The sequence below is a fragment of the Rhinolophus sinicus genome, chromosome 12 (assembly GCF_057876585.1).
Source record: "Rhinolophus sinicus isolate RSI-liver-muscle chromosome 12, RSI-T2T, whole genome shotgun sequence".
NCBI classification, from domain to species: Eukaryota; Metazoa; Chordata; class Mammalia; order Chiroptera; family Rhinolophidae; genus Rhinolophus; species Rhinolophus sinicus.
The window spans coordinates 13,929,409-13,943,170 of record NC_142512.1 but is presented as its reverse complement, the minus strand read 5'-3'; the positions used below and the strand labels follow the sequence as shown (position 1 = coordinate 13,943,170).

Genomic DNA, 13,762 nt, shown 5'->3' with positions numbered 1-13,762 from the left:
TTCACAATCTTCAGATTTGACTCTTTCCCCTTTATTCTAAAAATCTGTTCTATTTACCCCTAAATTAATTTCCCAAGTCAGATGAATTTTATATTCAAGCAATTGGGGAAGGGGAGGGTGAGGTAAACGAGAAAAGGGTGAAGATAAAATGCACAATTATAAATCACTGAAAAGGCTGGGCAAAGGGGAGAATCAAACATGGACTCCTTTGAAAAAAAAACCTCAATCATTGTATCTATTCATATCTCTCCCCCAAAAGTCACTAGGATTTCTATCACTTTTTTAAAGAAAGAAAAAAAATCCAGTATCACTTCTCACTTAAAAGATACGTACACAATTAAATGCGTTTTGACTTCAATGAGGTATGTAGAAACAGTTATACATAAACATATATTTCATCTTTTTCCTTTTCAATGCCTGAAGGGGAAAAAAAGCCTTCACATCAAACCACTCCCTTCTGAAGTATTCAGAAAAAAAAAAAAAAAAGCTTTTCTTTAAGAGAAGGGAGGTGGGGAGGAAGAGACTAGTAAAGAAAAAAAAATTAGATCTAGTTGGATTAGTATCTAACTAGTTAACCTTTAACAATTTATGCTGATGTCAGACTGAGCATGAGTACTGATTAATGCCCCCCCTCAAATATTTTTTATAAGGGGGGAGTTAGTCACAGCAGCCATTTTTGTTTTATGCAGAAATCCTTCATGCCCCCCCCCGCGCGCACACGCGCGCGCGCGCGCACACACACACTCAGTACACAAGGAAAATATCTCTATTAATCTGTGCACTAATCAGTTATGAAAAAAGGGGGAAATTTGTGGGTTTCTGGGTAGAGGCTTAGAAATGGGGGTGTAACAAGGAGGAGTATAGGGGGTGAAAAATAAAATATTAAGCCAGCCATTTTGTTTTAAAAGGGGATTTTCCCCCCTCTCCCCTTCTTCATGGAGGGGGTGGCGGTGCCGGAGGGGGGGTTGTTTTAAAAATAATTTCAAGGCGGCCATCTTAGTGCCTCAGCTCTGAGAAATATTTCTGAGCGCCCCCCTCAGAATTTAAATATATTTAAAGCAACGGAGAGGGGGGTAGAGAGTAGTCGAAAACTTTTATATATACATATATATATATATTTTTTAAATCCCCCCTTCTTGTTCTCTTGGGAGGAAGAAGAGAGGGGGAAAAAAGTCCTCAATTTTTTTCCAAGAAAAATTTTTGGGGTGGTTTGGCCCCCCTTCTCAGACGGCGGCCCTGAGGGTGGGGGTTTTGGAGGGGGGTGGCCCAGGGGTTTGGGGGGCTGGGGGAGGCGGTGAGGAGGAGGAGGAGGACGCCGCCGCCGAGGAGGAGGAGGAGGAGGAGGAGGAGGAGGAGGAGGAGGTGGTGGTGGTGGTAGCGGTGGGGGAGGCGGGCGGGCGGTGGGTGGGGGGGTGGTGGGGGGGCCAGAGCCACAGGATGGCTTCCCCTCTGAGGGACGAGGAGGAGGAGGAGGAGGAGATGGTGGTGTCGGAGGAGGAAGAAGAGGAGGAAGAAGAGGGCGACGAGGAGGAGGAGGAGGTGGAGGCGGCCGACGAGGACTATGAGGAGGACGACGACGAGGGAGTACTCGGGCGCCGGCCGGGCCACGACCGGGGCCGCGACCGCCACAGCCCCCCCGGCTGCCACCTCTTCCCGCCGCCGCCGCCGCCGCCGCCTCTGCCCCCGCCGCCGCCGCCGCCGCCCCCTCCGCCAGGTAAGCGGCAGCCCCGACTCCCCCCACCCAGCCCGAGTGGGAGCTGCAGGCGCGCGAGGCCCGGCGGGGGCGAGGCACCCACCGCGCGGCCGAACCGAGGCGAATCCCGGGTGCGGGGCGCCGTCTCGGGCCCGTCGCCCCGCGGCTGTCCGAGCGGTCCGGGCGGGCGACGTTCGCGGCGGCCGCGGGGCCAGGCCTCCTCCCCTCCCCCGCCGCACCCCTCCCCCGCCGCCGCCGCCCGGGCCGGAGAGCGCTGGGCGCGAGCTGCGCGCACGGACCGGGCCACTCGGTTGCGGCTTTCGGGGGAGGAGGAGGAGATACATATATATTTTTTTCACCCCCGGCGGGGAGGGGGTAGGCAGGAAACGGTCGAGGCGAAGCCAAGGCCCCCTCCCTGGCCGAGCGAGGGACCGCGGAGACCCTGGCGGCCGGACGGCGGCGTGGGGGAGGGGCACGTGGGGGAGGGGCGGCCGCGCGAGCGCCCCTCGGGTTCTGGTCCGGGTGGGGTTGGACTGAGGTAAAGTGGGGTTTCCGCGTGTGGAGCAGACCGCGGCCTCAACCCCCTCCCCTCAGGAGTAGTGAAGGTAGGGGGGGCGGTGTCCATCGGACCCCCCCACCTGCGGGGACTTCGGTGCCCGCCAACTCGGGCGTGCGGTGGCACGTGGGGGAGGGGTTGTGTGAATGTTTGTGGGCGGCCGATGACTAGGGGCAGGTGGTGGCCACACTTCACGCGGACCACTTCCTGGAATCGGACTTGCTCCTACCCCTGCTCCCCACAGTTCGTAACAGGGACAGCAGGCACTTAGGACTGGGGAGCGGGAGGCGAGGGTCTGGGAAACCAGATGCACCCAGCTCCACCCCATTCATCTTTCCTCTGCTCTGGGCTCTTTTGTGTCAAGTGCGCCTCCCCCCCCCATGACCCTGTCAGTTTGGGGTGGCCGAGCTGCCCAGCTGTGACTCTCACGTGGCTGCCATTCACTGTCACTAACTCTCGCTGAAACCACCCACACCCTGACCACGTTGAGGGGCGTGAACTGCCCACCCAGCTGTTCTGCAGCTTGACCATCACTCAGCACCACTCCCCCCCCCCTCCCGGGATGACAGGTCACCGGCACTCTCTGGGCAGTTCCTCCGGTGGTGGAAGGGACAGACCGCTGCCGCACCAGGAGCCCAGCAATGACCTTACTCAGACCACCCTCTTAGTGGAGTTATTTCTAGGCTTCTTTAGGATAGGTGACATCTTTAGGGTGTTCACATTTCCTGTTTGGGTAAGGAAAGGGGACATCCACATCCCCAGGCCTCTGGGTGCCATGCAGCACAAATGCACCAAACTTCAAAACGTCTAACATGTTTTTTGTAAAATTGTCATATTGATCTCTGTGGCTTGTGTGGCAAACGTCCTTTGAGGGAGTGTAGGGTGCTTTCGTAAGAGGACTGGAGGATGTGTGTCTGATGGAAACAGGATAAAGTCTCCTTCACCGCCGCCAGGCTTCTCTGAAAAAGGGAAAAGTTTTTAGAAAGTTATCCCAGAGAGCCCACTGATTTGCGCGAGGGAAAAGGAATAAAGAATTGTGGGGAGGGGGGGGTGCTTGGAAAACAGCCAAAGGGCTAAAAAGAGGGACAGAGGATGTCAGGTTATGTTAGGGTATTGGCCGCTGTCACCTATTTGTATTCCGAACTTGGAATGTATTTGATCCCGGATTTGGGTATGAGAGAGGAGCATGAAAGAATCTGAGGTCGAGATGGGTCTTTGTGTCAACACTCCCTCCCTTTTCCCTCTTTGCTTTCTGAATAGATGAGAATTAACGTCAAATGTTTTAAAAATTCTTTATTTGAAAAGAAAACCCACCTTTTCTGTCTCCCAGGGCGATTTTGTTTCCCTTTCAGCCCTCCAAATCAAATGAGTGACCCAGATACACCCCCCTCAGATGACTTTCTGAGGTAAAACTTTGGGAAAATATTTTTAGTCTGCTCATTATTTGTCTCCCTAAGTGTGGGCAAAATAATCCTCCTCTAAGGAAATTTTCTCGGGCTGCCCTCTTTCATCCTTCTCTAGAATATGAATTTGTGTGTATTAGAGGTTTCTATTGTTTTTCATTCTGACTGCTTTGATTCTCACCATTTTGTTTTACATTCTTAACCCAAGACCAATTTTATCCCTTCCCCCCTCTCCAGTCTCCTTACATTGTTAAACGTTTAAAATAATAGCACTCGTGTTGATGGGGGAAGGGAGCAGGAAGCCCAAAACTCATTTCTTCTCCCTCCCCCTTCTGGCAAGTCTAGAGAAATAATATAACATAATATATAGATGTGATTCCTTGGGGGTAGGGTGGGGGTGGGGAATGATTGTGGGTGGTGCGGAAAATTCTGGTAGTTTCTTTGCAAAAGGTCTGAAGATACAAACCCACCCCCTACGTGTAATACGCATGTGCAGCAGACCTATTATGGTGGTTCGTTGTGGGGGAGGGAGGGGAATTTGAGAAAAAATAAATATATGTGTGAGAGATTGATGGTGAGATTAGAAGAAAAGGGGCGGTCGGGAGGCGAGGCTTGCTGCGAGACTCCTCCTGCTTTCTCTGGCAGCCAGGCTCCGCCCTCCGCTCCTTGCCCACCCTCCTCCCTCGCGGTCTTCCCGAGATCTGAGCCGGGGATGTGGGAGAGTCTGGGCTCCGGGCCAGCATTGAGTGGCTGGTGAGACAGAGGTTGGGACTTGGATTTGCTTTATTGCCCTCCCTTTCCTCTCCTCGCCATTCTCCTTAGCCTCTACCCACCACCGCCTTCCCAAAGTTCGGAAACCTCCTGCTGGGGTGGGGAGTGGAGTTAACTGGCTGCGACGTCCCAGAGTTTGTGCCCCACCCCCAGCTAGTGGTGACCGAGGCCGTTTCCCTGATCGTTAGCCAGTTGGCCTGCCCTTGCCACTGCCCTGTTTCCCTGTTCACGTTAACCGAAGCCCCTGGGGTTAGAGAAAGTTGGCTTGCTGGGCCATGGTGTCTTACTGACTTTTTATTTCCTATTGCAATCTTCAGTTTTCACACACGGGGCTTTTTGCAGGCACCCCCTGCCCGCCCCACCCCCCCCAAACCCCCAATCCTAGAGTGTCTTCCTGCAGGAGAGGACACAGGATGCTGGAGTTTTGAGAAGTAGCATTGAAGGAAGGAGGTGCTGGGGTCTGAGGCAATGGAAACCCAGGCCTCCGGTGTTAATTGTGGCTAATCTTCCCTTGGCTGTTGTAGGAGGAAGGATTGTGTGTCCTAGAGCAAGGGGCTGGGCCGAGCCCAGGCTTTTCCCGCTTCTGCACAGACTCCTCTGCCTGAGCAAGACAGGTCTGGCTGGTTAGTCTAGTGCTTGCTGTGGGAGGGAGGCCAACTAGGGCTCCATGTCTGTGTGGCATCAGTGTCTTCCTCTATGTGGAGTAACTTTTGTCTCCTAAGCCTTCACAGATGGGCAGGGGTCATGGAGATTGAATCAAGGGGACATCAGGGAAGAACTAGCCCTGACCTCTCTGACAGAGATATCTGGGGAGAAAGGGACCTAGCCCTGCTGAAAGCAGGTACAGGCTGTCCTCGATTTGTGCTCATGAGTTTGTGTGTATGCTTGTCCATTTGAGAATACATAGGTAAGGTGTGTCTGTTCCTATATCTTTGTTTGGGTTTCCCATACTGTTTATATATGAATGGGTCAAGATGTCTGGAACTAGATTTGGAGTCAAAGGGTGAGACCCTGGGACAAATGGTAGGGCCCCTGAATTCTCAAAGGGAGAAAGAATATGGAAATAGGTTTGAAGGCAGATTCCAGGCTACTTATGAGGAGAAAGAATGTTTAGGTAATTGTGGAGACTTTCTCCTGTAGGATTAGGATGTGATGAAGGAGCCAGGCCTATGATCCTATGGGCCAGAAGTGAAAATGACCAGCTGAGGATTTCTTTTCCTCCAGGGTTGCGCTGGGGTAACAGGAGGCTGGGTGATTATCTGCGGAAATATAAATAGAGGCCTCCCTCTTCGAAAAAAGGATGTCAGGGCCCCAGGGTGTTAGTGTGAGAACCCAGGTGTCCACCTTTGGCTCTCCCTTCTCAGCATCTGGCTTAGGGAGCTGCCAGCTTGTGTCTCCCCACTCCAAGTGTTGGGGTCAGGCCAGGCCAGCAGCTGGGCATGGCTTCCCCAGTTCCTGGGCAGGATGCCAGCTGGCTAAGTGAGGGGGAAGGCAGGAGGAGCCCTGGCGGCGACTGAAAGGACCTGCCACAGTCAGAGCCCATGGCCTAGAGCCTGGTCCCTTGTAAGTAGGAGAGGAGAGAAGGGAGTGGTTTGGCTGCTCTTCCCTTCTGACCCTTGACTTTCCATTCAGAACCAGAGCATCCCGGAGTACTCGAAAGATTCTCTGTTTGCATCCAGTGAAGGGAGGCAAGATTTGGAGGAGTTAATGCCTGAGTTCCTAGAGAGTGGAAAGGGGAAACCAAGGAAGTGAGGAAGGGTAAGGTCGAGGGATCGCAAAGACTGGGACCCTAGAAGCTCAGGTTTTCTGGTGTTCTCTGCTCCAAAGATAAGGATGACATTCGGCTGCTGCCTTCAGCATTGGGTGTGAAGAAGAGAAAACGAGGACCCAAGAAGCAGAAGGAGAACAAGCCAGGAAAACCCCGAAAACGCAAGAAGCTTGTAAGTGTTGAGGACTCCTATCTCTACAATAAGGCTCAGGAGACCCATTCTCAGAGACCTGCATTTTCTCTGGTCCTGATTACAGGGGCAGGGATGGGGGATCCTGAAGTCAGGGAGAACTGACTTCTCCCCCCCTCTTGTTGGCTTGTATCTCACAGATGTGGGACCTTAACCTCACGCACTACTAACCTAGTGAAGAGCCCAGTTTTTGACATGACTTGCCTTAGCAGCAGAGAGAAGCAGTTGAATGCACAGGCTATGGAGGCAGACTGTGTGAATTCGGAGCCCAGCAGTACTCTGTCGTCTTGGGCAATTTATTTAGCTCTCTGTGCCTCAGTTTCCTCATCTGCAAAAAAAAAGTGGATAAAAATAAATTAGTTACTATCTTACAGAATTATCGTGATGATTAAAAGAGATAATGTGTGTTTTTATGCTAAGAACAGTTCTTGGCACGTGGTAGGGCTGAAGGAATGTTATTTTTATTTTTCTCCTTTAGGACAGTGAGGAGGAATTTGGCTCTGAGCGAGATGAGTACCGGGAGAAGTCAGAGAGTGGAGGCAGTGAATATGGAACCGGACCAGGTCGGAAAAGGAGACGGAAGCATCGAGAAAAAAAGGAGAAGAAGACAAAGCGGCGGAAAAAGGGGGAGGGAGATGGAGGACAAAAGGTGAGTAGAATTAAGGAGTAAGGCGGGAAAAATCAGTATTAAAGACAGGCATGAGGAGGGAGAGGGGGAAGTGGGTGCTAAGTAGAGAGGCTATAATGGGTGAGGTGGGATTGGGCTGAAGCATGGAGCCTGAAGCAGAAAGCCCGGGGAAGTTGGTGGGTAGGTAGAGGACATGTAGAAGGCCGAGGATAGGGGCTGAGAAGAACTCACCTCACTGAAGCCTGGTCTCTCCCAGCAGGTAGAACAGAAGTCATCGGCAACTCTGCTTCTGACCTGGGGCCTAGAGGACGTGGAGCATGTGTACTCTGAGGAGGATTACCACACACTCACCAACTACAAAGCCTTTAGCCAGTTCATGAGGTGCGGTGGGACTGGAGAGTCCTTGAGAACAGACACTTTTTATTTTGGGGAGGCCTTAGACGCCTCTGGAGTCTCATAAAAATTAAGAAACAGCTCCAGAGAAATTCACAGCACACACACACAAAATTCCACATGTCATTTCAGGGAATTCCTGGACTTCTAAGGATCCACGGACAGGAACCCTTCACTGGGGGGTGGGGTGGTGGTGGTGGTGGTGGTGTGTGTGTGTGTGTGTGTGTGTGTGTGTGATAATTCCAGTGCTAGGTTAGAAAATGCTCTAGTGACAGAACATAGTAAGGACTGATGGCCTTCCCTGCTCCAAAAAGTTCCAGTTTCCCCTGCATAACTTCTCTGAGTCATAGATGAGCTGAGAGAGAACGTTAGCATTCCCCAGTTTCCTCTGCTCAGTTACCAAATTCTTTGCCCCTTCCTTAGGCCCCGGTAATAACGGAGGATGCGTTGCTGGTGGCAGGACCTGAGCTTCAGTGGCTCCCAAGTAGAGTAGAGAATAGCAGAGATGCCTTTTGGGGAACAGGCACGTTAAGGGCAATTCAGTACTCTGGAGGCAGCCTGCTGAGGTTTAGGTCCTGGTATCACTTTGGGCAACTTACTTCTTTGATCTTCAGTTTTGCGTTTGTAAAATAGGGATATCATAGTACGTACCTTGTAGGGGCCTTGTGGGGATTTGAAGAGGTAATAAATGGAAACTCCAGTACAGTCAGCGCATGGCTCCTGGGGAGCATTCAGTACCTGGTAGCTGTCATTAGTACAGTTATCTCACCTACCTCACTGCTAAAGACAGTGCTTTTGTCAGCACCATGGTCACCTGTGCCCCACAAGAGCCTAATACCCCACCACAGAGCAGACCAGCATGGCCCCTGATGGGTCCCTTCATCAGGGCCCATGGAACTTAGAAAAATGCAGAGAATCATAACAACTCATAGTATTATTGTGAGGATGAAATAAGATATAACGTATGTGAAACTTTTATGAACAGTCAAGTGGTATTCGAAAGTTAAGCATTTTTATTAATGTCATTTTTTTGTGGTATCCTTTTTTATCTTCTGTGCATTTAAATTTTATTTTGCTTCTGTTTTTTAATACTTTTCCTGTTGTTTTTTTTAATCTTTTAAAAAAACTTTTAATTTATTTTTAAATTGATGTTATTCTTAATAGGACATATTTTCACTGCTCAGGAGTCCTAGCTTGCACATAGACTTAATTGATGAGGGGAAATGGCAGTATTCCCAGACCATCTGTGAAGGGTTCGAGTCTTCTGCTTCTATATTTACAGGCCCCTAATTGCTAAGAAGAATCCTAAGATCCCAATGTCTAAGATGATGACCATCCTTGGGGCCAAGTGGAGAGAGTTCAGCGCCAATAACCCCTTCAAGGGGTCGGCAGCTGCTGTCGCAGCAGCGGCCGCAGCAGCGGCTGCAGCTGTAGCTGAGCAGGTGTCAGCTGCTGTCTCACCGGCCACCCCCATAGCACCGCCCGGACCCCCCACCCTTCCAACGCCCCCTGCTACTGATATTCAGCCCCCACCCATCCGAAGAGCCAAAACCAAAGAGGGCAAAGGTAAGAAACCCTCTTTGAACAACTGTCACCCCACCCTCCAAACCTCATGGTCTCAAATTATAGTCTAGAACTTGTTTGTCTTCTCAGCCCTGATTGTTTCAGGAGAAATGCTTTCTCAGTGAAACCGTAGCCCCTAGAGAGGAGTTCTGAGGACCCTGTGACGTCCATTATTACTCTAGGATGTCATGACCTCTGCTCTTTCTCCCTCACCGCCCCTCTTCATTCAGGTCCAGGCCATAAGAGGCGGAGTAAGAGCCCCAGAGTACCTGATGGACGCAAGAAGCTTCGGGGAAAGAAGATGGCACCACTCAAAATCAAACTAGGGCTGCTGGCTGGCAAGAGGAAGAAGGGAGGCTCAGTGAGTGGCCCCTCCCTATTCGCTATATACCTGGGGGGTGGGTCATGGGCTGGGGGTACAGACACAGGGTACATGAGGGAAGCTGGAGCGGGAGCAAAAGGCTTGGGGAGGCGAGTGGAATCAAGTTGGCTTCCCTGACAGCCACTGGGCTATGGACAGTATGTTTTTCAGAGTGATGAGGGCCCTGAAGCAGAGGCCGAGGAGTCAGATCTGGACAGTGGTAGTGTCCACAGTGCCTCAGGCCGGCCTGATGGCCCTATCCGAACCAAGAAACTAAAGAGAGGCCGGCCAGGAAGGAAAAAGAAGAAAGGTAAGGGGGTGTTAGCTGTGTGTGATCCTGTCTGTCTGCTCTCCTCTTATTCCCTCGTTGTCTTTCTTATTTTCAATTTTGATTTCTTTATTCAACCCTTCTCTCTCTCCTCCCCCAATCCCTCTCTCTTTCTTTCTCTCTATTCCCTTGGCCTCCACTGGGGTGTATGACAGTCCTGGGCTGTCCTGCAGTGGCCGGGGAGGAGGAGGTTGATGGCTACGAGACGGATCACCAGGATTACTGTGAGGTGTGCCAGCAGGGTGGGGAAATTATTCTGTGCGACACCTGCCCTCGTGCCTACCACCTCGTCTGCCTTGATCCTGAGCTTGACCGGGCTCCTGAGGGCAAATGGAGTTGCCCCCACTGTGTGAGTACCTGGTGCCAGCATCTTACAGCCCTCAGGGACCTACCCATCTATTTCCAGCTTGGTTCCAGTTGTCCTCTTCCTACCCCTAGATGGCCTGGGCTTCTCAGTAACATGTTTTAAGTGACCAGGATTCTGTTTGTTCCTTTCCCCATCCCTTTGCCCCCCGAATCAACATTTTTGGAAACTGAAATTTCCAAAAACTTCATTCCCACCAGTCTCCTCTGCACTTCTAGGATTTAGGTGTCCTGTCTTTGCCTCGATTTTCCAGTCTCACTCCTTATTTCCTTTCTTCCATCTGTCTCTATGTCTGCCCTTGGCCCCCCAGGAGAAGGAGGGGGTACAATGGGAGGCTAAGGAGGAGGAGGAAGAATATGAAGAGGAAGGAGAGGAAGAAGGGGAGAAGGAGGAAGAAGACGATCACATGGAATACTGCCGCGTGTGCAAGGATGGTGGGGAGCTCTTGTGCTGTGATGCTTGCATCTCCTCCTACCACATTCATTGTCTGAACCCACCCCTGCCTGACATCCCCAACGGTGAATGGCTGTGTCCCCGATGCACAGTGAGTGTACCCATCTCTCAGTGTTTACTGTCAGCCCCAATTCCTTCCCCATTTCTGGGGCCCAAATGTCCAACTCTTTCTCTGCTCTTCCCCCACACTTAGTCTTTGATTCCCTTGTGGGACGCCCCCACCCCCCACTCTAACGATGGGCTCTTTCTGCCTTTCTTTCTTCCTCCTCGTGTTTGTCCATCCCAAAGTGTCCTGTGCTGAAAGGCCGTGTGCAGAAGATCCTGCATTGGCGATGGGGGGAGCCCCCAGTGGCAATGCCAGCCCCCCCACAGGCAGATGGGAATCCAGATGCCCCACCTCCTCGTCCTCTTCAAGGCAGATCAGAGCGAGAATTCTTTGTCAAGTGGGTAGGACTGTCATACTGGCACTGCTCCTGGGCCAAGGAGCTTCAGGTACATACAAGGGCCTCTTCCTTTCCCCCTCTCGTGTGACCCCATTCACTGCCATTCTCACTCTCCCTTACCCCTCTATTCTCTGGTCTTCCATGCAGTTTTTGCTTTCCCTCACTTTAGGCTGCTAGCCCTCATACCACACCTACGTCCTTAGTTTCCATATGTGGTTCTCTTGGTCTCTAGTCCCCTTTCCCTCAGTCTTCATAAGATTTCTTCCCTTAAATATAACATGGCCTTTCTTAATTCCATCTCTTTCCTTATCTATGTTTAACCATGTTTTACCAATATTCCCAATCTTAGTAAAGCTATCCCCTGCCTCCTTTTGCATGTTACATCCCCACCCACGTCCTGACTCTGTTCTGTTTCATTGTATTCATTTTCCTACTTTGGCTTTATTATTCATCCCACCTCTTTCATAGCTCCCTTTCCCATATTGTTCCTTCTGCTGGCCTCTTCCCTATTCCCTTGTCCCCTCTGGATGGTGGAACTATCTCTTCCCTCCTTCCTCTGTTCCCCAACAGCTGGAAATCTTCCACTTGGTAATGTACCGAAACTACCAACGGAAGAATGACATGGATGAGCCCCCACCCCTGGACTATGGCTCTGGTGAGGACGATGGGAAGAGTGACAAGCGCAAGGTGAAAGATCCGCACTATGCCGAGATGGAGGAGAAGTACTATCGTTTTGGCATCAAACCAGAGTGGATGACCGTCCACCGTATTATCAACCACAGGTGATTTCTTGGTCCATAGGCAGGCCTTGGTCCTGGGGTATGCCACTCTTCTTGTTGCGGTTATGGCCCTATGTTAGTATTTGTTGATTAATCAAATAATTGACTTAACTGAACAACTCCTGTTGTAGCCCCAGCCCTTCTGGCCTTGTTTCCTATGTGGGGATGAGAGAAACCAGCCCAGCACTGACTCTTATCATCGCTTTCTCTAATCTCTAATTGCATAACACATGACACAGGTCTGGGGATCGGGGCATGAAAACAAAATACGAAAAACATGATTCATTCAGACCAGTGTTTCTTGTGTTTATTTCTTCATAATACTTATTATTACCTAAAATTGTATATTTATTTTTCTGTTTCATTGCTGCCTTCCTTCCTCAGTAGAATATGAGCTCCATGAGAATAGGGTCATTTGTCTGTTTTGTTCACTGCTGAATTACTAGTGCCTGGCACATAATAGATGCTTAGCAAATACTGATTGGATGGACAAAGTATGTTGAACCCAGGGGAGTGTTGTGAGAGTTGGTTTTTAGGAAGCCATCCCGAAAAAGTTAAGGTAGTACTTCAGCCATTCTAAACTTTCTTCTAATGGACCACCATTGAGGATTACGTGACAAATTCTTTGTGTTTGCTGATAATTGTGTTTATCATGACTTCTTCCTACGTGTGATCCATATTGTTTTTCTTCTCCTGTCCCACAGTGTGGATAAAAAGGGGAATTACCACTATCTAGTAAAATGGAGGGACTTGCCATATGACCAGTCCACCTGGGAGGAAGATGAAATGAACATCCCTGAATATGAAGACCATAAGCAAAGCTACTGGAGACACCGGTGAGGGAGCCATGTCGTGAGTCAGAGGGAGTCTGAGATAGGGGCATGAAAGCTAAACCTCCAGCATAAAAGTAGCTACAGTAGGGACAGACCCGATCTAGAATTTAGAGCATTGGGTGGCTAGGCTGGGTTGTTTGGGGTGGGATTGGTAAAGAGGCAGTATAGGGAAGAGAGATAAGATTTACCCTGAGTAATGAAGCAGAGGATGCTCAGGAGTAGGGAGGGTTAGCTGTAGAGGTGAAACTCAAGGGCTGAGGATAAAGAGTCTGGGAGAAAGGAAATGTGAGAAAAATCTAGGTTATGGAAAGTAGGAGATAGCTCTGGAGTGGGTTCAGAAGAGGGAGGGGCTGTCAAAGACCAGGCCTCACTCAGACCCACTCTTTTCTCAGGGAACTAATTATGGGGGAGGACCCCGCCCAGCCCCGCAAGTATAAGAAGAAGAAGAAGGAGCTACAGGGTGATGGGCCTCCCAGTTCTCCTACTAATGACGTAAGTCCTCTTCCTTGACCTTTGTCCCATTTCTGGAGCTATGGTGATTGAATATTTCCCCGGCGCTACCGGTAGAACTTCCCAGTTTCAGCAACCTCTTTGAACAGTAGCTCTTCCTTCAGTATTCAGCCTTGCTCCAAGAGTGGCTAGGAATTTTGGCATAAAAGTGAGAGCCACCAGAAAGCAGCACACAGGGCTCTTCCACCAGTTGCCTTCTCCATGATGCTGCTCGGTCTTGTTTTAAGGAATAAAGGGGAGGGACTGAAAACTAGAACCTTCATAAGCTCAGGCTATTGTAGAGGGAATTGTAATCCAACTTGGTATCAGTGCCAGGGAAGAGGGAGGAGGAGACCAAGACCAGAGGAGCAGCTGACAGTTCTCTTGAGCTTTCTGACTTCTTGACTCTACAGCCTACAGTGAAATATGAGACTCAGCCACGGTTTATCACAGCCACTGGAGGCACACTGCACATGTATCAGCTGGAAGGGTTGAATTGGCTACGCTTCTCATGGGCCCAGGGCACTGACACCATTCTGGCTGATGAGATGGGGCTGGGCAAGACCATACAAACCATCGTCTTCCTCTACTCACTCTATAAGGAGGTGCTCAATTCTAGGGCCCCTGAGAGGGACTGCCAGGCTGAGGCCTAGCCTGGACTGGGGAAGGTGGGAGTGGAGGATGAGGGCAGAGGATGGGGGGAGGGCGTGGCAGGCAGGGGACTGAGATATTCAACCTGGATTAATG

At 50.7% G+C, this 13,762-nt stretch overlaps 1 protein-coding gene and 1 long non-coding RNA gene across 15 annotated transcripts in view; one reads left to right on the top strand and one right to left on the bottom strand.

Moving 5' to 3' along the window:
* The window catches only part of LOC109454432 (uncharacterized), an 18,716-nt gene extending 16,446 nt beyond the window's left edge, over positions 1-2,270 (bottom strand). Inside the window, exon 1 of the long non-coding RNA XR_012491984.2 lies at positions 1,797-2,270. This is a non-coding gene — a long non-coding RNA (uncharacterized LOC109454432). The remainder of the gene's footprint in view (positions 1-1,796) is intronic.
* Positions 1,412-13,762, top strand: part of CHD3 (chromodomain helicase DNA binding protein 3) — a 25,077-nt gene continuing 12,726 nt past the window's right edge. For 10 of the 14 annotated variants that reach the window (XR_012491982.2, XM_074319403.2, XM_074319400.2 and 7 more), the window contains exons 1-14: positions 1,412-1,714; positions 6,251-6,363; positions 6,860-7,030; positions 7,266-7,390; positions 8,685-8,968; positions 9,196-9,326; positions 9,486-9,636; positions 9,810-10,003; positions 10,329-10,562; positions 10,760-10,963; positions 11,485-11,696; positions 12,398-12,529; positions 12,919-13,018; positions 13,429-13,620. Coding sequence is in view for 13 of the 14 variants with exons in the window: in XM_074319403.2 (XP_074175504.1) it covers positions 1,438-1,714; positions 6,251-6,363; positions 6,860-7,030; positions 7,266-7,390; positions 8,685-8,968; positions 9,196-9,326; positions 9,486-9,636; positions 9,810-10,003; positions 10,329-10,562; positions 10,760-10,963; positions 11,485-11,696; positions 12,398-12,529; positions 12,919-13,018; positions 13,429-13,620 (2,520 nt within the window). In the remaining variant the exon portion in view is untranslated. The remainder of the gene's footprint in view (positions 1,715-6,250; positions 6,364-6,859; positions 7,031-7,265; positions 7,391-8,684; positions 8,969-9,195; positions 9,327-9,485; positions 9,637-9,809; positions 10,004-10,328; positions 10,563-10,759; positions 10,964-11,484; positions 11,697-12,397; positions 12,530-12,918; positions 13,019-13,428; positions 13,621-13,762) is intronic. The other 4 variants (XM_074319399.2, XM_088801930.1, XM_088801929.1 and 1 more) reach the window with 2 other exon arrangements.